This window comes from Eptatretus burgeri, chromosome 1 (assembly GCF_056783735.1).
Source record: "Eptatretus burgeri isolate ZD-2024b chromosome 1, Ebu_testis_v1, whole genome shotgun sequence".
NCBI lineage: Eukaryota > Metazoa > Chordata > Myxini > Myxiniformes > Myxinidae > Eptatretus > Eptatretus burgeri.
Window position 1 is genome coordinate 125170948 of NC_140961.1, and position 24479 is coordinate 125195426.

Sequence of the window (24479 nt, forward strand, 5' to 3'; positions counted from 1 at the left end):
GCTTGTTGATAGTTGCTGGAGGATGTTCCAGGAGTGCTGCGTTCCTCAATACTGACCACAGGCTTGTTGTAGCAATTCTGAAGTTGCAGCTTAAATCTAGGAGAATGGTACCGTCCAAGCCTCGGCTGGATGTTGGCAAGCTCAATGATGAGAGGGTAGCTGAGGAGTTTGTGAACAGGCTGAGTGGAGATTTGGGGGTCTGAGTGCTTTGGGGGATTTTGAAGAGTTGTGGAGTGTCTTCAAGACCACTTTCCTTGATTTTGCCGGTAGTGTCTTGGAACTCCCCATTGGGTGAAGAAGAATGTTGTCTCTCAAGGGACTCTGGATACCATTGACCAGAGTCGCAGGGCCAGACTGAATGGCAGAGCTGAGCTGTTCAGGGAGGTGATGCATAAAACTGTAAGTGCACTAAGGGTGGACAAGGAGGCCAATGTGCAAGAAATCTGTAAGGGGGTAGAGCATCACCTGTGGTCAAGTGATTCTCGTCATGCTTCCAGGGGAATTCACGCATTGCGTTCCTCCGAGTAGAGCCCGTCCCTCGGTGTACAGCAGTTGGAGTAGAGGGTTGTGGGTTCTCGACAGAGGAGTCCGAAGTGAAGGCCCGCTGGGCTAGTTACTTTGATTGGCTGTACTATGCTGATCCACCAGCTGTCAAGATGGATGTTAGGGGTGTTGCAATCCCGATTGCCGACCCTTCAATCAACTGCGGTCCACTTTTGTTTGTGGAAATACAGGCTGCGGTGAACTGAATGAAATGGGGGTAAAGCTCCATGGATCTGTGGCATCCATGCTGAACTTCTTGAGGCTGGCGGATATGCTGTACTTGTGTTATTGCATGCAGTTCTGTGTTCTGCCAGGAACACAGGCATCATAGTACAGACATTTTAGCAGAAATATTTAGTCAACCTCCCACAAATTGCAACAAAAGCAAACTCAACAGATTTTGATTCCTGGATATGTCCTCAGTGACAGAAAAAAGTCCTGAAATCATGGAAATCCAATATGGCCGCCACCCGGCTTCGGGGAAAATGAGAAAATTGTAAAGATTGATATTTTACGATGTAAATATATGTTTTTCTGCATTCTAATTGTTTCTAATTATGGTCAGTATATTGATATACAAGAATAATTTTTAAAAAGTGAAATGTATTGAGGGTAAAATAAAAAAAATTATAGCTTTTTTTTGTCCAAAAATGTCAATATTTTTCCCGAAAAAATATTTTGACTTGAGAAAGTTTGTTCATGTAAGAATATATTTATCCCCAGGCATACATACTATATATTTCCAGATACAGGGACATTAGTACTATCCTCTGGTGAAAGAATTAACACCCAATATTAATTTGTTAGCACATGCAATATTGACAGCACATGCATATACTCGACCCTGATGTTTGTCAGTGAACATGCACGACGCCACGGTGTCACTCCAGTAATCACCATTGATCAGCCCCTCTGGTGGAAGGCCCTCATGATCATCAACTCGGGCCTATGGGAAGTGATCTGAAAGGGATTGTCGTATGCTTGGGCGGCTTCTACGCAGAGATGAGTTTCCTCGGATGTATTGGACACCTGATGGTGTCATCCGGGCTTCAAGAACTGATGGAGTTGATATATGCCCTCAATGCAGTGATTCATATGTTTAGTGGCAAGGCCATTTTCTGCGCAGTTCGTGCACACCTAATTGTTGATGCAGCCCTCATTGCCTTGCTGTTGACAAATGTGCTCAATACGCCTCTACCATGCCTACCTGAAAAATCAGACGGCAATGGGAATGAAGATCCGGACTTAGCCGAAGCAGCTGCAAAGACCGCTACATGACCAGCATACAGATCTAAGCAATAATCCAGACTTCAACGAAGCTTGTACCCTCTATGAGAAGCTGATTGCTGGGACACTGTCTGTGGAAGAACTATGCAAGTCTGATATCTTGAAACAAATCAAAGACCACCTTCAGAAGCATGCCGAGTCTGCAAAGATATATTCTCGAACTTCAGCGCTCTGGGTTCAGTATATGGACATGCAAGACATTCTACGCAAATACATCCGGGCAGAGCGCACTGGGAACTGGGCAATACATCGACAGGCCATTCAGGAAATGCTGCCTTACCTGGCAGCCTCGGGCCACAACCTGTATGCCAAATCTGCAACAGATGTCCAACCTCAAAACTCAACATCCCAATGTCCAACAACGTTTTGATGAGGGGTTCCATGTGGTTCGACGAAGTGATCGCCTGTGGGCAGGTCTTTCATCTGACCTGATCATCGAACAATTTCTGATGAGACGTTTGAAGACCAGCGGGGGGCTAACACGAGGGCGAGGAATGACAGAGCAACAGCGGCTGGTATGGCTACTATCAATGCCTGCCTGTGCAGAAATAAACCAGGCAATGCAGGAGCTCACAGGTGTGAACTACAACACTGGAGAGCAGAAGAAGGACATGACCAAGGCAAGACAATCTCGAGACTGGAAGGACACACTATCAGCTCTTCAGTATTTACAGGAACGGAATCCCTTCAGTAGTGATCCACGTCTGAGGAACATTGCCACGAGAGTTCATGCACACCCCACCATCAATGTCGATACAGCACATGCTGTAGGAGCCAAAATATTGAAATCTATGGATGGGAAAACACCTGCCGAGTACACATTTAAGAGGAAAGACCAAGTTGTCACCCTCGGCATGAAGTCATCTGTCAAAATTGATGGAGAGTAAGTCCAGGTTGACCCACAACTCCTCTTCCAGAGACTGATCACTGTTGCACAGACAAAAGAAGAACTGGAGTCGGCCTTCAAATATGAACTGTGCAGCTATCCACCAGCCCTCTTTGATTCCTCTCTTCAGCTCTGAGAAACACACAAGCCAGTCTTTGCTGATGCCATCTGGGATCTTCTTGGATCCGATGTCCCAGTCGATATCCCCAATGATGGGCAACAGTATGTTTTGGATCGGGGGGCCCTTGTTCAATGTATTCCATGGTCTCGTGGATCTACATACAGAGACATATGCCACCAGTACACTGATTATGTAACGAAGAAGTACGGAGATGCCATGGTCGTGTTTGATGGTTATGAGAGTACCAACACGAAGGACATGACACACCAGAGACGGTCTAAAGGGAATGCTGGCATTACTGTGACATTTACAGCTGACATGCGTCTCACAATGAAGAAGGAACAGTTTCTTGCCAACAGGCAGAATAAACAGCGATTCATTTTTATGTTGAGTGAAGAGCTTCAGGAGAAGAACTGTGAGACACACCATGCCTCAGGGGATGCTGATCTCCTGATTGTACTGAAGGCCGTGCAGTCTGCTACTGTCACCAACACTGTTAGTTGGTGATGACACAGACCTCCTTGTCCTCCTATGCTACCATGCAAGCTTAGAATCCCATGACCTCTTCTTTTGTCCCTAGCCAAAGAGGAACACGAAGAAGCCTTGCATCTGGGACATCAAGGCTACAAATAAAATTATTGGTACAGACATATGCAAGCACATACTGTTTCTACATGCAGTTGTTGGGTGCGACACGACATCTCGTCTTCATGGGATTGGAAAGGGAGCTTCCCTCAAAAAGTTCAAAGCAAACAACACATTCCGTGAGCAGGCCATGGTTTTTGATACATATCTAGCTTCCGTCTGTGATGTGGCAGATGCAGGAGAAAAAAAACATTGGTGATAATCTACAATGGAAAGTCAACTGACACCCTGGACACCCTCCGGTATCAGTGGTACTAGGACAAGGTGGCTTCGAGCTCCTCTCACGTGCAACCACAGACGTTACCACCAACATCAGAAGCAGCAAAGTATCACAGCCTGCGCGTGTCTCTGCAAGTCCAAGAATGGAAGGAATGTGCAGATGAACTTCTTCTGACAGACTGGGGTTGGCAGAAGTGTGACGAGGGTTTTGTGCCACTTCAGACATCAATAGCTCCAGCTCCTGAAAATATGTTACATGTCATTAGGTGCAACTGCCAGGCTGAATGTATCAACATGAGATGCACATGCAAGAAGCACAACATTGAGTGCACTCCAGCTTGTGGAAACTGCAGGGGCTCTGGCTGCACAAACACTCCATGTGACAATGATGAGGATGATGACGACAATGTCGAGTTCTAACTTTAATACGCTTGATTTTTCTCAACATGTATAGTAAGTTTATAATGGATGCAGTTTCTGAGTTTAATGCGAATTTTCATTTTCATTTCGAAACCTTCGTCAGGCAGATGTGATTGCCTCGAGTGGAATTGTGAATTTTGTCATGTTTCAATGATTTACATAATTATATTGTATTGCCATAGACTTGATTTCATCTTGTGTCTTCAACGTTTCTTTTTTTTGTCCAGGAGCCAAAATCAGTATCAGGTAAATGTTTTTTTTTTCGGGACAAAATATTGACATTTTTCGACAAAAAAAGCTATAATTTTTTATTTTACCCTCAATACATTTCACTTTTTTATAATTGTTCTTATATAACAATATACTGACCATAACTAGAAACAATTAGAATGCAGAAAAACATATATTTACAAATTAAAATATCAATCTTTACAATTTTCTCATTTTCCCTGAAGCCGGGTGGCGGCCATATTGAATTTCCATGATTTCAGGACTTTCCCCCGGAGGATCCCTTAGGACTTTTTTTCTGTCACTGAGGACATATCCAGGAATCAAAATCTGTTGAGTTTGCTTTTGTTGCAATTTGTATGAGGTCATCCGACATTTTGCCTGTACTATCATCCCAACTGACTGGAAGAGGGGACTTGTTGTCCCTCTCTGGACAGGGAAGGGTGATTGCCAAGACTGCAATAACTACCGAGGGGTGACAGTGCTCTCAGTGCCGGGCAAGATATTTGCTTGGATAATCCTTGATAGGGTTTGCCACCATCTGTTTGAGCAACAGTATACAGAGCAGTCAGGCTTTACATCAAAGAGGTCAACAATTGACCGTGTCCTTGCTCTTTGGGTCCTCACCAAACGCAGACAAGAGTTTCGGCATTGGCTGCTTTCAGCCTCTGTTGATCTCTGTAAAGCATTTGATTCAATGAATCGGAATGCCATCTGGAGGAAATTTTTGTCTTCACGGGGTTCCACCAAAACTGATCAAACTGATGTTTGAACTATACTCTGGTACTAAGAGTGCTCTAAGATGTGGTGATACCTTCTCTGACTTATTTCCAGTTGCATATCAAGTTTGTCGGGGGTGCATTCTGGCCCCGACACTTTTCAGCACTTGTATGGACTGGATTCTGTGGAGGATGTAGGAGAGATAAAGCTGCAGTGCATCATTTGGGAATGTCAAGATCTCTGACATTGATTGCGCAGATGATGGAGTGATCTTTGTGGAGACTTTAGATATCCTTTTGGGGGCCCTCGACGTGCTGAATGAGGAGTCGGAGCTGCTGGGATTACAGGTTTCCTGGGTCAAAACTCAGATCCAGGCTTTCAGTGACATATTTGATGCTGCTATCCTGTCTGTATCTGTTTGTGGTGAGGATGTTGATGTCATAGAGAGATTTACTTACCTTGGCAGTGATATTCATGTCTCTATTCGCTGTGAGGCAGAGGGCAAGAGACGTCTGGGTCGGGCCTGTGGAATCATAGATTCACTGGATCTTGCAGTGTGGCGCTGCCGGTACCTGTGCGGGAGGATGAAAGTCTGAGTCTTCAGGTCCTTGGTGTTTCCAGTCTTGCTCTATGGCTGTGAGACTTGGACTCTGACCAGGGAACTGAGACAGAGACTTCATTCCTTTGGGGCCAGGTCTCTTCAGAGATTCTTTGGCTATCGCTGATTGGACTTTGTGTCCAACAAGCGATTGCTGAGAGAGACTCAAATGAGATTTATTATCTGCATAATGAATGAGTCTCAGCTGTGGCTGTATGGACATGTGGCTCTTTTTCCTGACGCTGATCTTGCTCACCAGATTCTCTCAGCGAGGGAGCCTCGTGAGTGGAGGAGGCCAACGGTGTGTCCACATGCCTCGTTGTTGCAGCATGTTGATCAGCATCTCAAGGATATGGGGATGGGCCAGGCATCTGCCTGGGGGATGGCCAGACGGAGGCCCCTGGAGAACTGCCAGAAAGTGGACACAGCGAGGCGCTGCTCCAGCGCATGCTCCCATACCTGAGCTGGCCTGAATTTCCTGATTTCTTCCCACCTTGCCCCCTCTGAGCTTCCTCCTCCCTCACCCCACTCCACACCCTCTCAAAATACTTCCACATTTTCTTCAAGTTCTCACACACACTCTCCATATTCCCAACCCCCTGCTAAAGCTCCTGCACCTCACTTCACATTCCTGCAACCTGCTAACAGTGCCTCCTCCTGTATCCTTAACTGGGTGGTCATCCATGATCCAAGGCCTCCTCTTCAATGTCACAGTCCTCTTACTCTTGACCACTGCTAATAAAATGGACATTATCTGCTTCAAATAATCCTTCCTTCAATTGGCCATCCCTGACTGTTTTGTGTCTCTCTCCAGCTATTGTCTCACCCAGATTGACATACCTGAACCGCATCCTCATGGTTACATGAAGAACTCCATTTCTCACTTTAAGTGTGCTGCTCTTACACCAACAACACCCCAGGAGTACCTTTGTCTGTGACTTCCACCTCAGCTCCCACCTATTGTTTGTCTGTGTACTGTACTGTCTGTCCCCTGACAGTGACAAATCGATTTACGTCTCTCTCTGCCAATGGGATGGGTGTTGGTACGTCTTCATTCAGCCATTGCCCCACAGTAAAGGACTTGGTAATGACAAACTTTCTCACTCATTTTTCCTGTTCTTCCTTTGCTCAAATTGATTGTTCTGATCACATACTTGTGAGAGTCAACATCTTTTTGGGTATTCTCAGAGAGCTGCCTCAATACTGTTGGGTCAGGAAGTTGACTCAGGCAGATTGGTAGTAACTGCAATCAGTCATCTGTCTTCAGGACTGGTCTCCCGTATATACTGCCCCAATATTAACCCAGCCAGGGAATTCTCTGACAGAAGCCTGCTCTCTCTTATGCACAGCTTCATCCAATCTTGTCTTCAGTTATTCTTCCCTTCTTCCCACCCATGGTACATTGAATCCTGTGCTGAGACAGTTGCTCTGAAAGAACTTGCCTTCTCTTCCTCGAAGGTAAATCTGAACAATGGCAATCTCAGTGCATTCCAAAAAGTCCGCACAAGTGTGTGTCCGGTCTCAGGAGAATCAGAAACCAACATCTGTCCAACCTGAAAAATGAACTTTCAAACTTGTCTCCCTCCTCAAAAACTGGTAGCACCTTGTTAAGTCTGTTTCTGGTGTACTCTTTCCTTCTATCCATTTCCCTCACTTCAAATGGAACCACAGCCAACTGCATTAGTGAGAAGGCCGAATGCCTCAAGTCTGTGTTAGCTTCCAAATCTAGTGTACCCAACTCCTAACTCTCTTCCCCACCAAGTCACACCCAAGTGATACGACAAAGATCTGATATTTGGTGAGATTCGAGAATGGTCTGGTATTTCCAGTTGCAATGTATGGATGTGAGTCATGGACATTGAACAAGAGTTAAAGGAAGAAGGCTGATACTTTTTGAAACGTGGTGTTGGAGATGAAAGTAAAAAATTCCATTAACTGCAAGAATAACAAATAAATCAGTGCTCGAATAAATCAGACCACCATGTACATAAGAAGCACTGATGCTGAAACAAAAACTGTCATACTTTGGACACATCATGCATGTCGAAAACGAAAGCCTGGAGTAGTAGAGAAGAGGAGGAAGAGGCAGACCTTGTATGTGCTGTTTGGATGGTGTAAAGGCTGCAACCCTTTTGGAAGCAGTGCAGGATAGGAAATTTGGAGAAATATGATCATGAATGTCAGCAGAGGATAAGCAGAAGAGAAACCATGACTTTATGGATCTCGATAACAATATAAGCTTTACCTAAGCAAAACTAAACAATATTTATTTTAGATCCAAATCAACAATTCAAATTAACCTGCATTCTGAATGATTCATTCCCTCTGAGCAGAAAAAGAAAGATTCCACTTAAGAACCATTTAGCAAGGAAAGAATAACACTGAAATTGTTCTTGACACACTTATCTAGTTGTTCTTCAGTTATTGCATATCAAAAACCTCACTCATTGCATTTTTTTTCATTATATTACACCACACATGAATATTAAACATCGTTTCTTTCACAGCCTCTTCTGTATTTTTGGAACTCCTTTGTTTTTTTCTGTTTTTAAACTCTGGCCTCTTCTGAAAGAGCTGAATGTTCCTTCACATTCAGTTGTTGACAGGCCTCCATATGACCTATCCTAAATTCGAAGAAACTGCATTCAACAGCATGACGGCAGTGTGAAATGCTTGTAATGTCACTTGTGTTTCTGTCACTCATGAACAAGACATGGCTGCCCCATGAGAAATAAATGCAAAATTTACTGAATTTGCACTTGCTACTCAACAGTGCATTTTTTCAGAAAAAGAGGGAAAGGGAATAATTTTTTCAACAAACAAATGTAGTAATTCTTGGTGTTTGAGATATAGCATTTGGAGTATGAGAGTGATGAAAGAAGTACTGTATGAACAGATTTAGTCAGTTGTAATTCATTATCTCATTAAGTTCAGAAGTTATAACACAATACTTACTTCATATTTAAAATGATAAACTTACTTGCCAAGTTGTGAAATTATCTTTTTCAGTGCACGATCCATTTTCAAAAGGTCCAAGGCCAGGCACACATGTGTAGAGATTATTTAGTGCATGTGCAATTACATATACTGCCATGTAGACATTGTAGCCATACCGCAGCTGGGAAACATCTGTGAGCTCTGATTCAACATTCTCTAAACTTTCAGATCCGGTGCAAGGGTTCAAGCCTTCGCCAATGGGTGCCAATGAGCAATTGAAAATTACTTCCCAAACATCATGCAGAAAATCTTCTGATTTGTCATAATTTGCACTGTCTAGGATTTTCGGGAATACTCTAATTAAATTTATGAACATATGCAAAAAAAATTATATATATATATATATATATATATATATATATATATATATATAATATTCCACCTTTGAGTGATCATACTTCATAGATATATGAAGACCACAAGGGGAAAACCAGTGATGTCACTTTTTATAAATTTCAGGGTTATTGCACCTGCCAATAGTTGGCAACATAAGGTTTCCTCTCACAATATTACTTTAACAAATAACCAGGGGTGTCACATAATTTATATGGTAGAAAGTTTAGCCGTGCAATGAAAAAACAAGTGTTGTCAAAGCTGAACAAGTAGAAACCCAGAGTTGTCAGTACTTTACTCCTGGTTATCTCCCTTTCATTCATGTTAACTGTTCCACCATAATATTCAGAGTTGAGAAACTAAAAAAATGAAAGGTTGTAAAACTTTCAAAGTATAAACCCTGAGCACGACAATGGCCTATTTGGTTATATCATGGGCTCCTTAGTTGGTGCATATCGTGGTTCAAGCCTGGTCAAACCTTTATTGTGACTTATATGGGACCCACGCCGTGGCTTAATGGTTAGCGCGTCTGAGTACCCATCATCATTCGATGTACCCACCACCCAATCAACCTGCTTAGGTATATGAGGGAGTCACATGAGGTGACTTCGGCTATCGCGGGGGTGGTTTATCCTTGGTTTCCTCCCGGTTTTCCATTATATTAAGTAGTACGGAGTAAGAAATGGAGAATCCGTCGTCATATAAGCGAAATATCCTTGAGTATGGCGCTGAACACCAATCAAACAAAAATAAAACAATGACCGTTTAATGTTGAAAAAAATAATCTGTGATCACCAAAGTCATGTCATGTATGCTAATAACCAACAAGCATGAATTTGCTACACATCCTGGGTTAAAATTGCATGGCAATTATTAAACAAGGGAATAACCAGTGATGTCAGTTTGCAACATTGATTCGTTCTTTGCTCTTAAATTAAATAACACAGAAGCTTGGCAAATGCTACATGCTTAATTTGATCGGCCAATGATCACTCTTCCTTTTACTGGAAAAGAAATCTATATGACATTTATTAAACAGTCCACCAAAGTCTTGAAACTTTGTTTTTCAGTTTCTTCAAAATTGACTTATCCTGACATCTCTGGTTTTCCCCTTGTGGTCTTCATATATTAGGGTGGTCCAAAAACAGCAAAAAATATATTTAAAATTCAGATGTTGTCTCCATCCTTGGAGAATCTATGGAGATGCGAATCTGTACACTTCTGAACTTCCTAGGTGAAAATGGACTGCATTTTCGAACTCAGTGGGTCGATTTACTCTAAGAAATGTTTAGACGGACAACAAATTAATTATAGATTTGAAAATATCGAAATGAGTAGGATTAGTTACTCAACTCCAGTAATGATAAATCTTGTTTTAGGTCATATTTTCGAAATGGTAGTGAATTCAATGTCGGTGCAGTCATTTCTTAGAGTAAATCGACCCCATAGAGTTCGAAAATGCACTCCATTTCCACCTCGGACATCCAGAAGTACCCGTAATCGTACCTGACCATACCCAAATTTAACTAACTCATGAAACTAAAAGTCGTCATATGGAGCGATCTCTAAATCATCTCCGATCAACTTAACTTTGTTTATGCGAGTTATTGAATCATATTAAAATAATTTTAAGCTTGTGGAGCATCATTATATTTTTTTTGACTTTTTTGGACCACCCTAATATATATATATATATATATATATATATATATATATATATATATATATATATTTATATATATATATATATATATATATGTATATGTATATAAATATATACAACATATGTGTGTCAAATGTTTAAAACTACAGTATGTCTAATCATCATGTTACACTAAGAAGAATCAAAAGGTTATTGTTTAATAGACAAATACACATATCTAACTTTAGTGCATTGCTCTTCTTTTGAAGTGTGCACCATCAATTAATTATTGATGCTTTTGTTTTAGCGATGTTTTTTTTTTTTTTAAGTCTTATCGATGTCTTTTTTTAAGTCTTTTTTGAAGTCTTTTTACCAGTGTTCGGTTTGAGACTTTTAAGAAAGTCATGTAGTCCTGGTACAAAACCTGAACGCATTTCAAATCCAAACGATCCTTGATATATCGGAACAAAGCGGGGAATATTGAGAAGAGGGGAAGCAATAAACCCCATCCAGGTTTTTTCTGTGACATTATTTTTCAAAAAAAGATCTCCAAATGGAATAATGTCCTTGTATTGCCACAAGACAAGCATAACTTGTGCCTTTGTTTCACTGATGATATCTCCTGTATGAGCACAATAAGAGAAAAGGTCAAGACAAAAATAGTTTTACAAATCCATACTCTTCACTCAACTTCATAGCACACTCTATGGTTTATGATACTGTGTCATCATATTGTGATTTTACTTTGAAAACCAATTTATTAAGCTGATGCGCAAGAAACTGTACAGTATCAGCTGAAATATAATCTGTAGAATTTTAAAAATACTTCTGAGATATGAAATACTTTGGCAACTGTCATCTCCAAATTGGGCATTAAATTACCCCAAAATGGCAATGCTTCTTTTTTGTGTGCAGCATTGAGGATTGTGGAAGAGCAAGAATAAGGAATGGATCAGGGTATAATAGAACGAAATGAAGGTTGTACAATATGGATATAGCCATAAATTCTCAATCACAGAGGTCCGACCTCCAAAATCTAATCGGCTTGTTCTTGTCACCTAACCAACTCATCCAAATAGTTTTGTTATAACGAGTCCAACTTTTTTTCGATATAATGATATTTGTATGTATATATATATATATATATATATATATATATATATATATATATATATATATATATATATATATATATATATATATATGATTTTTGGCTTGATCTCTCAATGGTGAAGAATCACTTTTGAAAAATTAAAATTCTCATATCCGGATCCGGATCTTTACCAAAATTTAATTTATTTGTCGTCGCCCTACACCCAACTTGACCATCAAGTTTTGTCCGAATCTGTCCACAACATTTTGAGATCCTGTTCACAGCCAAACAGACAGACAGAAAGGTGTGAAAACATAACCTCCACGCACCTTCAGTGGTGGAGGTAATTACTGCACGTATATTTGTAACTCACAAATATACTGATAAATAATGGGTAATGAGATGGTATTGTATTTCATCGGACTAAAGGGCAATAGAACAACAAAACAACAACAACAACATCGTCGTTATCATCATCATCGACAACAACAACAACAACCACAATCCAGTGCGATAATACTCCTTGGAGGTTTCTGTAATTTAAAGGAAGTCTGAAGAAGAACGACATTCCCATGGTGTTGGACGGGCTGTCCATCAGAATGCCAAAATGTCATCCAGCAAGGCAAACGCTGACAGAATATTCATTTTCAAATGGGTATACAAACATATTTCTGGTTTTGACTTTGAGAAATGTATAGAAATGCCCATATGTAGAAGTTGTAAATCCATTTAAATGCTGTAAACCTAATTCTAAGACATATCATTAATTCTGCTTCCATAGTTTGCTGCCTGTGATTGCAGTGATGATGCTTTTGTTTTAGCGATGTTTTTTTTTTTTAAGTCTTATCGATGTCTTTTTTTTAAGTCTTTTTTAAAGTCTTTTTACCAGTGTTCGGTTTGAGACTTTTAAGAAAGTCATGTAGTCCTGGTACAAAACCTGAACGCATTTCAAATCCAAGTGGAGTGGAGTTCTCCAAGTGGAGAACGCATTTCAAATCCAAGAGTGGAGATAGTTGAGCATTCAAAAAAGTATTCCCCTTTTTTCTGTTCATTGCCAACATGCAAATGCACAGATGTATCAACTTCATCCAAGACATCACCACCTCAGAAATTTAACCTATAATCAGGTTTCTTATTTTTCCTCAATTTATATCATCTTTTTGGATGACACAGCATATGCAGAGGAAATGAAAGAAACAATTAGACCCTTTAATACCTTCAACTGAAATTTCTTGAAAACCTTATTTTCTTAAAACAATATTCAGTAATCCATTAAATCAGATCAATATTGAAGCAGCTTCCATGATTGGAGTTTTCAAAAATGCAGCTTCAGATTAAACGGGTCACAATCCAACAACAAATTTATCCCTGAGATCTTCCAAGTTTGTACAAAGTGTTTGTGAAAATGTAATAAGCTTCTCATGTTGTCAACCATGGACCAACATATCACGAGAAGTCGATTTAAGAAATAAAACTGACACAAATTATTAAACTTACATATTTCCTCATTATCATCAAAGTACCATACTTTTGATAAAAGTCTGAATCAAACTTTCATCAGAACAAAAGAGGATGAAGGTTTAATGCTTAAAACATCAGTCACACCTTGCTTTCCACAGAGGTTAACAAACTATTATTGTTTTTTATTTATAAAATCCGTTCTACTCAAATTAACAACCAACATTGCCTTACTTACACTATGTACATTAAAAAAACACAACATGAAAATTATTCAATATTTGTGTACTCACCAAGTTTCTCAAGATTCTGGTTATCATAATGTTGTGGTAATATCTCAATAAAGGCAGTACAAATACCATGTGGCTCTACCTCGATGAGAAATAAAGACATGGTGTCCTGGACGTATTCTTCTTGCACCCCTAAAATTCCAATGTATGTCCATCCACAATACCTGACAAAGTGTGCAAAAGCACTACCCAAGTGTATGTCATTGTGATAGGTACGAAGGTAAGAGGGGAAACGAATTTTGTCACTGAGACAATTACATCCGGCACCATAGCTCACCTGCACACACAGGGTGGAACAAAATATTGTGAGGTGACGTTCAATTTAGTTTCATGTTGAGGAATTACAGGATTTGGTTTAGCCATATCGACTATTACTTCTTTAACAGATTGATTTATTCCCCATATTCTGTGGTCGGGCAGTGAAAGTTTTTGGACCAAGTCTTTCATGAACGAGCTGGCCAGCTTTTAAGTTTGACTGAGGATGGCAGAAAGTTAGGATTTGTTCAGCGTGCCTGTAATAACTCGCCTATTCTTTGTGAAAGACATCTTTAACCCTTTGAACCCTGAACTCCTTGGACTTTTGGCTCCCCCACCCTGGGTTCCCTGGAAAAAAATTTGGCCGCTCAGGTGTATGAAGATTTCCATAGCGGCTGGTAAAACGGCTGCTTGGGTTCAAAGGGTTAAATTAATACCCACAGGAGTGACACCTAAGTTAACATCGTTTGCGGGACAGCACACTTCATGCTTTGCCTGCAAAGTACCAATCAGACAGTTTATAGTCGAGCCTGGAATCAAACAATATGAGACAGCTCAACGGTACGGGTGCTGTTAGACCCGGATCTTTTCCTGGTGTATCCCATGATTTTATGCATGGAAAGAACCAAGGATATTTGTTGTTTGTTGAATACGTACCGTTGAATTTCAATTTTGCATGTAGGTGTAAAGTCAAGCTGTTATAATAATGTCCCTCCCTTCCATGTATTTTTTTTTTTTTTTTACCTTTACGTATGATGTGCTTTACCAATCTCGATGAAATTGTAATTGACAATGCAGAAATTATTTCTTTATTTTATTTTATGAGCACTGCTTGTCTTTAAATGATACAATTTAAACACAAACCACAATTTGAGAACCATTTCCCACCAAATTACAAACTATTCTGCATGACCAGTTTGTATGAAAGTTGAGTAAACTCTGCATTTTGTTCATGAATGTACAATAGATCACAGAAAAATTACAATGCGCACATGTTATGGAAAAGGTTGAATACCAGAGTCTTTTTGAGCAGGATAGTCATTAAAAAAAGCAATATTTTGTGTTGTACATTGCCTTCACCCTGGTGTTAGCTTATTGGGTTTGGTGGCCGGCTTGGGTTCTCAGGGTCCTAAGTTCAAGCCCAGTCGGCCACTGAATTAACACCAGGTGGGGTTGACTCAATCTGTCATCTTTCTGAGGTCAGAAAAATGAGTACCAGTGAACTGGTGATGGGGGCATTGCATCAGTGGTGCCCCAACACTCGGTAGCAGTGGCGATGCACTGTTTTCATAGCCAATTGAAAGCATGCAAATCATGCCACCACAATATGTGGAAGCGTAATAATTTTAAAAAAGATTGCTTTTGCAATGCAGCATTCAATTTTTTATCTGAATGAGCAGAAAGACAACCAGACTTGCAATATTTAATCCCATAATATGTGCAATTTATGGTGTCCATGTGAACTCTGTGACTACTGAACACCACTCCTTTGAGTGATGGTTTGTAGAGATTTCTGAAAGTCATTGTATTGCTCCAGAAAAACAACAAGCTTCTGAACCCTAAAGTTATGACTAAAATGTAAGTTTTGTTGTTGCCATGTCTTTACCTGGGGAAGAAAAAATAGGCCCAAGGCTGCACTGAGCACCGTTGTCAACTTGGAAGCATATGGTCCAATTACAGCTTGTGGAGAACATTTTTTTTTTAAACCTTCATCTACATCGATTATTGCTTTCAAAAACGTCATACCAGTCTGTATTACTTTTGGAATAGCAAAACAAGAATCACGGATATCATATCCAAGAGTAGTGTTCGGAAGAAGTGTTTCATTCTGATTGATCTCCCGGATAGTAAACACCATTATCATTGCCCATTGGAGACCAAGAGGACGTGAACTAAAACAAAGTTCAGATAAATGAAAAAAATAGGGATAAAAACAGGAATATCAATTTCTATATTTAAAAGAAGAAGCTTTAAACACATTTACAATATTTTGCTTCGTTGTAAAATTTACGTCAATTATTTTGCACAGCCTTAGTCACTCACGTTGTGCAGAGGATTTGCAAAGGATGGCCTGGAATCTGCAGGAGATCTTCCACCCCCGAGTTATGAATGGGGAACATTCCCCCGATAATGAAATCTCCTGTAGAAAACAACACTTTTTCATCATCTTTAATCCCAGCTTTGCAGGAACCTCCACTTATAACAGGCAAGCAAAAATGTAGCAGAAAAGTGAACAGAAACATGATTTATGAAAAGATTATCTGGAATACTCACTATCTGAGCACACACTAGATTGCATGACAACATATCAAAGCAAATTATTTGACAATTACACATTTTACAACAATAAATAAACCTGATAATAAGCATGAATGTTATTTCGAGTTAAAATTATTGTAATTCATGTCATTATTATTTTTATTTAGTATATTTTATCTTCCAATAGATCTGAAATGCACTTTTGAAGATTCCTTCACCACATTGTTTAATGTTCAGAAATTAGTAGTTAAACGAGGGGATTTTTTTAAATTGTCGAAGCAGAGAAAGGATTTCTACATTATTCTGGAATAGTAAGTTAATTGCGAACTTAGGGACAATAACAGTTGCTCCAAAGTTGTCAATCCCCAGGAAATTTTCATTTTCATCCAATTCCTCTAACTTGCTTGCTTTTGCAAAATATAAACTCCTTTCTAATTATATAATTCAAATCACATCAAAATATTGACAAAGTACAAGTCAATACAAAGAATCTGCAAGGACGATTCTCAGATTAATTCATTACCTCCAACACCGAAGGTGGACAGAGGTTATGTTTTCATCTCTGTCTATCTGTTTGCCTGTCTGTCTATGAGAGGGATATCTCAAAAAGTTATGGATGGATTTGGACGAAATTTGGTGGACCTGTTAGGTGTCAGGTCAGGTTCGATCTGTGACCTGCTACAGGTACCATGTAAACCTGTACTAACCTGTTCCATGGTCGGGTTGTCGGCGACAAAACCGTCTCCCCCATCAGGTTTTCTGGTGAGGAGGGTGTTTGGATATGGACACCCAGCAGGATTAAAAACAAAACCTGTCAAAGGGCGGAGGAGCTCCTTGTGAGCCAACGGCCATCCATATCTAGTGCCCAACTGTGTCTGCGGACGTCCTCCTGCAGTTGGGTTACTTCTTATTAGGAGGTTGGTGGCAGGATTTGCACTCCGGCCACCGTAAAACCCTTCATTCCGCAAAACGCAAAAACGCAAAAAAATCTGAAAACCCACTCCGTGGGAGTACCTCCTGCGCAGCTTCCCTTCGCAGGGCAGCTCACCGGATGACGGGATTGGGGCAAAGCCTTCGGGATCCCCAATCGTTGATGATAGGAGGGAAACCACGGGGTAACATCCCTGGGTCAGATTGCGGGAGAGTGTGTCGGAGTGGTGCTGAGGTGTCGTCCACCAGACGGCGGTCTCCTTGGGTTAACCTGAGGCGGTCCCTTCGGGTGGGTGCCTGGAATGTCCTATCCCTAAGAGAGGATGATCACCTGTCTCTGTTATCAACTGAGCTCAAGCGTTTGGACATCGGGATTGCAGCTCTCTCTGAGGTTCGGAGACCGGATTGCGGCGAGATAATGGTGGGTGGTTACACCTACTATTGGTCTGGTCGCTCTGATGGTTACCATACCCAAGGAGTTGCTGTAGCTGTGTCCAATAAGCTGACCCCAATGATAATTGAGGTAACACCGGTCAACGAGCGTATTATGAGATTAAGGATTCGTCACTCCTTAGGTGTCATTTCCCTGGTCTCTGTTTATGCTCCGACTGAGGCGAGTGATCTCACCGTGAAGGATGCATTCTATGCCACACTCGAGTCTGTGGTTGATCAGTGCCCCAGACGAGATACACTTCTAGTCTTGGGAGATTTCAATGCATCGACTGGAACTGATAGGGATGGTTATGAGGTGTGTGTTGGTCCCCATGGGTCAGGAACTATGAACCAGAATAGCACTAAGTTCCTTGACTTTGCAAGAAGTCATGGACTTAGGGTGGCTGGTTCATGGTTTCAGCGCCCACAAGCTCATCGCTGGACTTGGTATTCCAACGCTGGCGGTGTGGCAAAGCAGATTGACCATGTCCTCATTGACGGTCGTTGGAGGATGATCCAGAACTGCATGGTCTACCGGAGTGCTCAGTTCCTCAATACTGACCACAGTCTTGTTGTAGCAACTCTAAAGCTGCACCTTAAATCCTGGAGAATGGTACCATCCCAGCCTAGGCTGGATGTTGCCAAGCTCAGGGATGAGAGAGTAGCTGAGGAGTTTGCGAACAGGCTGAGTGGACACTTGGGGGGTCTGGGTGCTTTGGGGGGTCCTGAAGAGTTGTGGAGCACCTTCAAGACCACCGTCCTTGATGTTGCCGGTGGATGCCTTGGAGCTCACCGCAGGGCAAAGAAGAATTTTGTTTCTCAAGGGACACTGGATACCATTGACCAGAGTCGCAGGGCCAGGCTGAATGGCAGAGCTGAGCTGTTCAGGGAGCTGAGGCATAAAACTGTACGTGCACCGAGGGTGGACAAGGAGGCCTATGTGCGAGGAATCTGTGAGGGGGTAGAGCATCACCTGTGGACAGGTGATTCTCGTCCCGCTTACAGGGGAATTCGCGCATTACGTTCATCCAAGCCCATCTCTCGGAGCACTGCAGTTCGAGCAGAGAGTGGTAGGCTCTTGACAGAGGAGTCTGAAGTGAAGGCCCGCTGGGCCGGTTACTTTGAGCGGTTGTACCAGGCTGATCCCCCAGCTGTCGAGTTGGACGTCAAGGGTGTTACAATCCCTGTTGCTGACCCTCGAATCAACTGTGGTCCACCTTCACTTGTGGAAACACGGGCTGCGGTGAACCAGTTGAAACACGGCAAAGCTCCAGAGATCTGTGGCATCCATGCTGAACTTCTCAAGGCTGGTGGAAATGCTGCACTCGTGTCATTGCATGCAGTTTTGTGCTCTGCTTGGAACACAGGCATCATCCCAACTGACTGGAAGAGGGGCCTTGTTGTCCCTCTCTGGAAAGGGAAGGGTGATCGCCAAGACTGCAACAACTACCGAGGGGTGACGCTGCTCTCAGTGCCGGGCAAGGTCTTTGCTCGGATAATTCTTGATAGGGTTCGCCACCATCTGCTTGAGCACCAGCATCCAGAGCAGTCAGGCTTTACACCAAAGAGGTCAACGATTGACCGTATCCTTGCCCTTCGTGTCCTCACCGAACGCAGACGAGAGTTTCGGCAGGGGCTGCTTGCAGCCTATGTTGATCTCTGTTAATCGTTCGATTCAGTGAATCGGGATGTCCTCTGGAGGATTCTTGGTCTTCGTGGGGTGCCACCAAAACTGATCGATCTGATGTCTGAACTCTACTCTGGTACTGAGAGTGCTGTGAAGTGTGCTGGTACCATCTCTGACTTATTTCCAGTTGTTACTGGAGTTCGTCAGGGATGTGTACTTGCCCCCACACTTTTCAGCACTTGTATGGACTGGATTTTAGGGAGGATGTCGGAGAGATCAAGTTGTGGTGCATCGTTTGGGAATGTCAAGATCTCGGACCTTGATTTTGCAGATGATGCAGTCATCTTTGCGCAGACTTTAGACATCCTCTTGGGGGCCCTCGAGGTGCTGAATGAGGAGTCGGAGCCGCTGGGATTACGGGTTTCTTGGGTCAAAACTAAGATCCAGGCTTTCGGTGACATCTTGGATGCTGCTGTCCTGTCTGTGTCTGTTTGTGGTGAGGATGTTGAGGTCGTGGAGAGATTCACTTACCTTGGCAGTGATATTCATGTCTCTGCTGGCTGCGAGTCAGAGGTCAATAGATGTCTGGGTCGGGCCTGGGGAGTCATGGATTCACTGGATCATGGGGTGTGGCGCTGCCGGTACCTGTGCGGGAGGACGAAAGTCCGAGTCTTTAGGTCCTTGGTACTTCCAGTCTTGCTCTATGGATTGCGAGACTTAGACTCTGACCAAGGATCTGAGACGGAGACTTAATTCCTTTGGTACCAGGTCTCTTCGGAGAATCCTTGGCTATCGCTGGTCGGATTTTGTGTCCAACGAGCGGTTGCTGAGAGAGACTCGGATGAGATTTGTTACCTGCATAGTCCGTGAGCGTCAGTTGCGGCTGTATGTACATGTGGCTCATTTTCCTGACGCTGATCCTGCTCACCAGATTCTCTCAGCGAGGGAGTCTCATGAGTGGAGGAGGCCAGTGGGCCGACCACGTGCCTCATGGTTGCAGCAGCTTGACCATCATCTCAAGGAGATGGGGATGGGCCTGGCATCTGCCTGGGGGATGGCCAGACGGAGGCCCCTGGAGTACCGGCGGAAAGTGGACGCAGCGACGCGCTGTTCTGGCACATGCTCCCATACCTGACCTGACCTGTTAGGTGTATGACAAAGACAAAGTGATTTGAACTCAGTGAGGTTCCAGATCCGGATACAGGAATTAAAAATGTTTTAAAAAGTGATTCTTCACCATTGAGTGATCGTGCCAAAATGATATCTAGCATGATATTTGAAAAACTTATGGACGAATTATGACAAAACTTGGTGGATGAGTTAGGTGGGTGACAGAAACATGCTAATTTGACTGGTTCAGCTCTGGATGCAGATCCAGTCTATCAGTGGGCTACAAACCACCTTCAGGTCATGAAAGCCAACATCTATCTGGCTATTCTTAAAGTCTTGCCTCAAAGCATTTCACTCAAGAGTATAGCCGTTTACTCAAGCAAATTGTCAGGTACTCCAGGCAGCCATCTCTCTTCAGGACTGGTCCTTCAAATCCACTGCCTCTGATGTTAACTCAACCTGGGAATTCTCCTGCAGAAACCTGTTCTCTCTCATGCACAGATTCGTCCGATTTCATCTTCAATTATTCTACCATTATTCCCGCCAATGGTACACTGAATCCTGTTGTGAGGCAGTTGCTCTGAAACAACTTGCCTTCTCTTCCTGGAAGGCAAATCCAACTGAAAGCAATCTTGGTGCTTTTCAAAAAGTCTGCAAAAAGTGTGTGTCCACTCTCATAAGAGCCAGAATACATCATCTGTCTCACCTCAAGAATGAACTTTCAAACCTGTCTAACTCATCCAAAACCTGGTGGCACCAATTGTTAAGTCTGTCTCTGGTGTACGCTCCCCTTACATACCTTTCCTCTCTTCAAAGGCACCACAGCTGACTCCATTCATGAGAAGGCTGAATGCATCAATTCTGTTTATATCCAATTATTGTGTCCCCGATCCCTCACTTTCGGTACCTATCCTTCCCTGTCATACCCAACTACTCTTGGACACTGTGTGCTTTGCACCTGATGAGGTGGAAAAGTTTGTTAACCCTCAAATCTGACTGCTTCTGGACCTGATGGCATCAGCTCACGTGTCCTAAAAACCTGCTCTGCTGCTCTTGCATATCCTCTCTTTGCCCTTTTTACCCTATAATTTTCCCAAGGTTGTGTTCCATTTGCTTGGAATAAGGCCACCATCACTGCATTACATAACAATGGTGCAAAAACGGATCCCGATTCACTACAGAACTATCAGCTGACTTCTAATCATCATTGCTGCCTGTTGTTGGCTTAGTGGTTAGGGTGGTAGCTTGGGATCCTCGGGTCCTGAGTTCAAGCCCTGTTGGCTGCTGAATTAACACCAGGGGGTTGACTCAGTCTGACATCCTTCTGAGGTTGGCAAAATGAGTGTCATTGTAGCAGCCAAAAGGCTGCACATGCAGGGAAGGGGGTATCGACAGATTGATTAAATCTTGGTTGGTGAGGTGCAGGCATAATGGGCCGAATAACCTCCTCTTGCACCTTAATTCCTTGTAAATTGCAGTTGATATGAAATCCTTCCTTCTCTCCAACAACCTCATCTCAGATCACCAATTTAAATCCAGACGAGGCCACTCTGCCTTTGACATGCTGATTCTCGTCGCCCAACAATATAAGGATACCCTCATTTTCAGACATGAGATCAGGGCCATCTCTTTGGACAGATCTCATGCTTTTGATAGAGTCTGGGATCCTGCCTTACCCTCAAAACGTTCTGCCTCTGGCATCCAAGGCCAACTCCACACATGACTTTTTGGTAAATGTGTGGCTCTCGACAGAATCCTTTCATTTCCTCTCCCTGTCAAGGCTGGAGTGCCCCAAAGCAGTGTTCCATGTCCCATCCTATTCCTGATCTTCATAAATGATCTCTTTGACTCTGAAAAATCCTCTTTATCTATTTGCTGATGACTCTACCCTCTGATGTGACATCCCTCATCCTTCAGACAGGCAGTTTCATGCAGCCACTTCCCTCTCTTCAGAGCTTGACAAAATCACAAGCTGGTTAAACACTCAGAAGAAGTTTTTCAATATTTACAAATCTTACACTCTCACTATATTTCTCTGAAAGGACCATCTGGCTAATCCTCCTGTCTACTTTCTTAACAATCCTTTTGAGGAAGTTTAGTCATTCAAATTCCTGGTTCTCACTATCTGCCATTATCTTTTTTGGACAAACCACATTTCAAAGTTTGCCTCCAAAGTCAGAAGCCGACTGGGTTACCTCCATCGTACAAAGTCCTTCCTTGATGCACCTGAACTCCAATCCACCGGCAATGCCTTTATTTGCAGCTTGATGGAGTCTGACTCTCCCCTGTGGGCTCACTCCCCTGCATCATATCTTGACACAGTGGAAGCCAAGGCCGTCAAGATTATTGGAATCTCCCTCGATGAAGCTCAGTGTATGGGCCCATCACTTGACCATCACAGACAGGTCAGTGGTCTCTTTGTCTTCCACCACCTCCTTTCTGGTCTTGCACCCTCTTCTCTTTCTGTGCCACCCCCACCCCCCAGGTTTATACAGGAGACAAAACAGCCCACCATCAAACCCATTATGGTGAAACGACCTACAGCGCTTTCAGAAAGTATTCACACCCCTTGACTTTTTCACATGTTGTTGTTTCAGCCTGAATATAAAATGGAATAAATTCAAAGTTTTGGTCAACAATATATGCAAAATACCCCATAATGACAGAGTGAAAACATGTTTATAGAACTTTTTTTTGCAAATTTATTGAAAATGAAATGCAGATATATTTAATATACATAAGTATTCAAACCTCTTAGTCAATACTTTGTAGAAGCACCTTTGCAGCGATTGCAGCTTCGAGTCTTATTGTGCATGTCTGTACCAGCTTTGTACATCTTGATTTTGGGATTTTCTCCCAATCTTACTTGCAGATTTGCGAAAGCTCTGCCAAGTTGGATGGGGAGTGTCAGTGAAATGCAACCTTCAAGTCTTTCCACTGGTTCTCAATGGGATTCAAGTCTGGGCTTTGACTGGGCCACTCAAGAACATTCACTTTCTTGTTCTGAAGCCATTTCAGTGTTGCTTTGACTCTGTTTGGGGTCATTGTCGTGAGGGAATGTAAATCTTCGCTGTAGTCTAAGGTCTTTTGCACTCTGAAGCAGGTTCTCCTCAAGGATTTGTCTGTATTCAGCTCCATTCATTGTTCCATCCATCCTCACAAGTCATGCAGTCCCTGCTGCTGAAAAGCATCTCCATAGCATGATGCTGCCACCACCATGCTTTACTGTTGGGATGGTGTTCAATGGATGATGAGCTATGCTTGGTTTGCGCCAGAAGTAGCACTTTGCAGTAAGGCAAAAGTGTTCAATTTTCGTCTCATCAGACCACAGAATATTTTGCCTCATGCTCTCAGAGTCTTTCACGTGCCTTTTTGCAAACTACAGATGTGCTGTCATGTGCCTTTTTCTCAGGCGTGGCTTCCATCTGGCCACTCTCCCATAAAGCCTTGATTTGTGAACCGAGGTCAGACAGACAGCTCTCGGAAGTGTCTGTGTCATTCCATATTGTTTTTCTTTCCTAATGTTTCAGCTCATTGTGCTCCTGTGAACTTTCAACACTAGCAAATGTTTAATGTCCTTCCCCAGATATATGCCTCCTGACAATTCTATGTCAGGTTTGACAATTCTACTGACAGTTCCTTGGACTTCATGGTGGTTTCTGCTCTTAGATAGACTGTCAACTGTGGAACCTCATAAAGAAAGGTGTGTTTCTTTATCAATGATGTCTAATCAATTTAACTAGCCACAGGTGGATTTCAATCAAGTTGTAGAGACATCTCAAGGATGACCAAATGAAATTGGATGCACCTGAGCTCAATTTGGAGTGTCATAGTAAAGGGGTTGAATACTTATTGACGCAAGACATTTTAGCTTTTCATTTTATATTAATTTGGCTCTTTTGGGTCCTTGGGGTCTTTTGGTTCCTCTGGGTCTTAAGGGTCTTTGGGGTCTTCTAAGGTCAAAGGAGTCTCAGCAGTCCAAAGGTTCAAAAAGTACATTCCAATGGTGTGTGACTAATTAATAGACTTACATAATTAATAAACACAAAAAGAATCTCACTCACTCACTCACTCACACACACACACACACACACACACACACACACACACACACACACACACACACACACACACACACACACACACACACACACACACACACACACACACACACACACTCCACATTCATTTATAGTAGATTAAATGAGTTATCCGTGCCTGTTGTTTGTGTCCTTCATGGCACCCCTAAAAACAGTAAGTTTTTCAATTTTGTTTGCCTGGCAGACAGGCACACAGACTAAAAAATATATCTTGCTCCTCTCTGCGTGTGCACAATCGGGAAGACCAGAAGCAGGATGTCCAGGGTAGAGTGAATTGGGCTGAATC

At 42.4% G+C, this 24479-nt stretch overlaps 1 protein-coding gene across 1 annotated transcript in view; it reads right to left on the minus strand.

Annotated features, from left to right (window-relative positions):
- The window catches only part of LOC147035348 (vomeronasal type-2 receptor 1-like), a 36715-nt gene that overhangs the window by 10029 nt on the left and 2207 nt on the right, over nt 1–24479 (minus strand). The window contains exons 4-5 of the mRNA XM_085866542.1: nt 15779–15931; nt 15342–15627 (exon numbers count right to left, since the gene is read on the minus strand). Of these exons, the coding sequence (XP_085722668.1) occupies nt 15342–15627; nt 15779–15931 (439 nt within the window). The remainder of the gene's footprint in view (nt 1–15341; nt 15628–15778; nt 15932–24479) is intronic.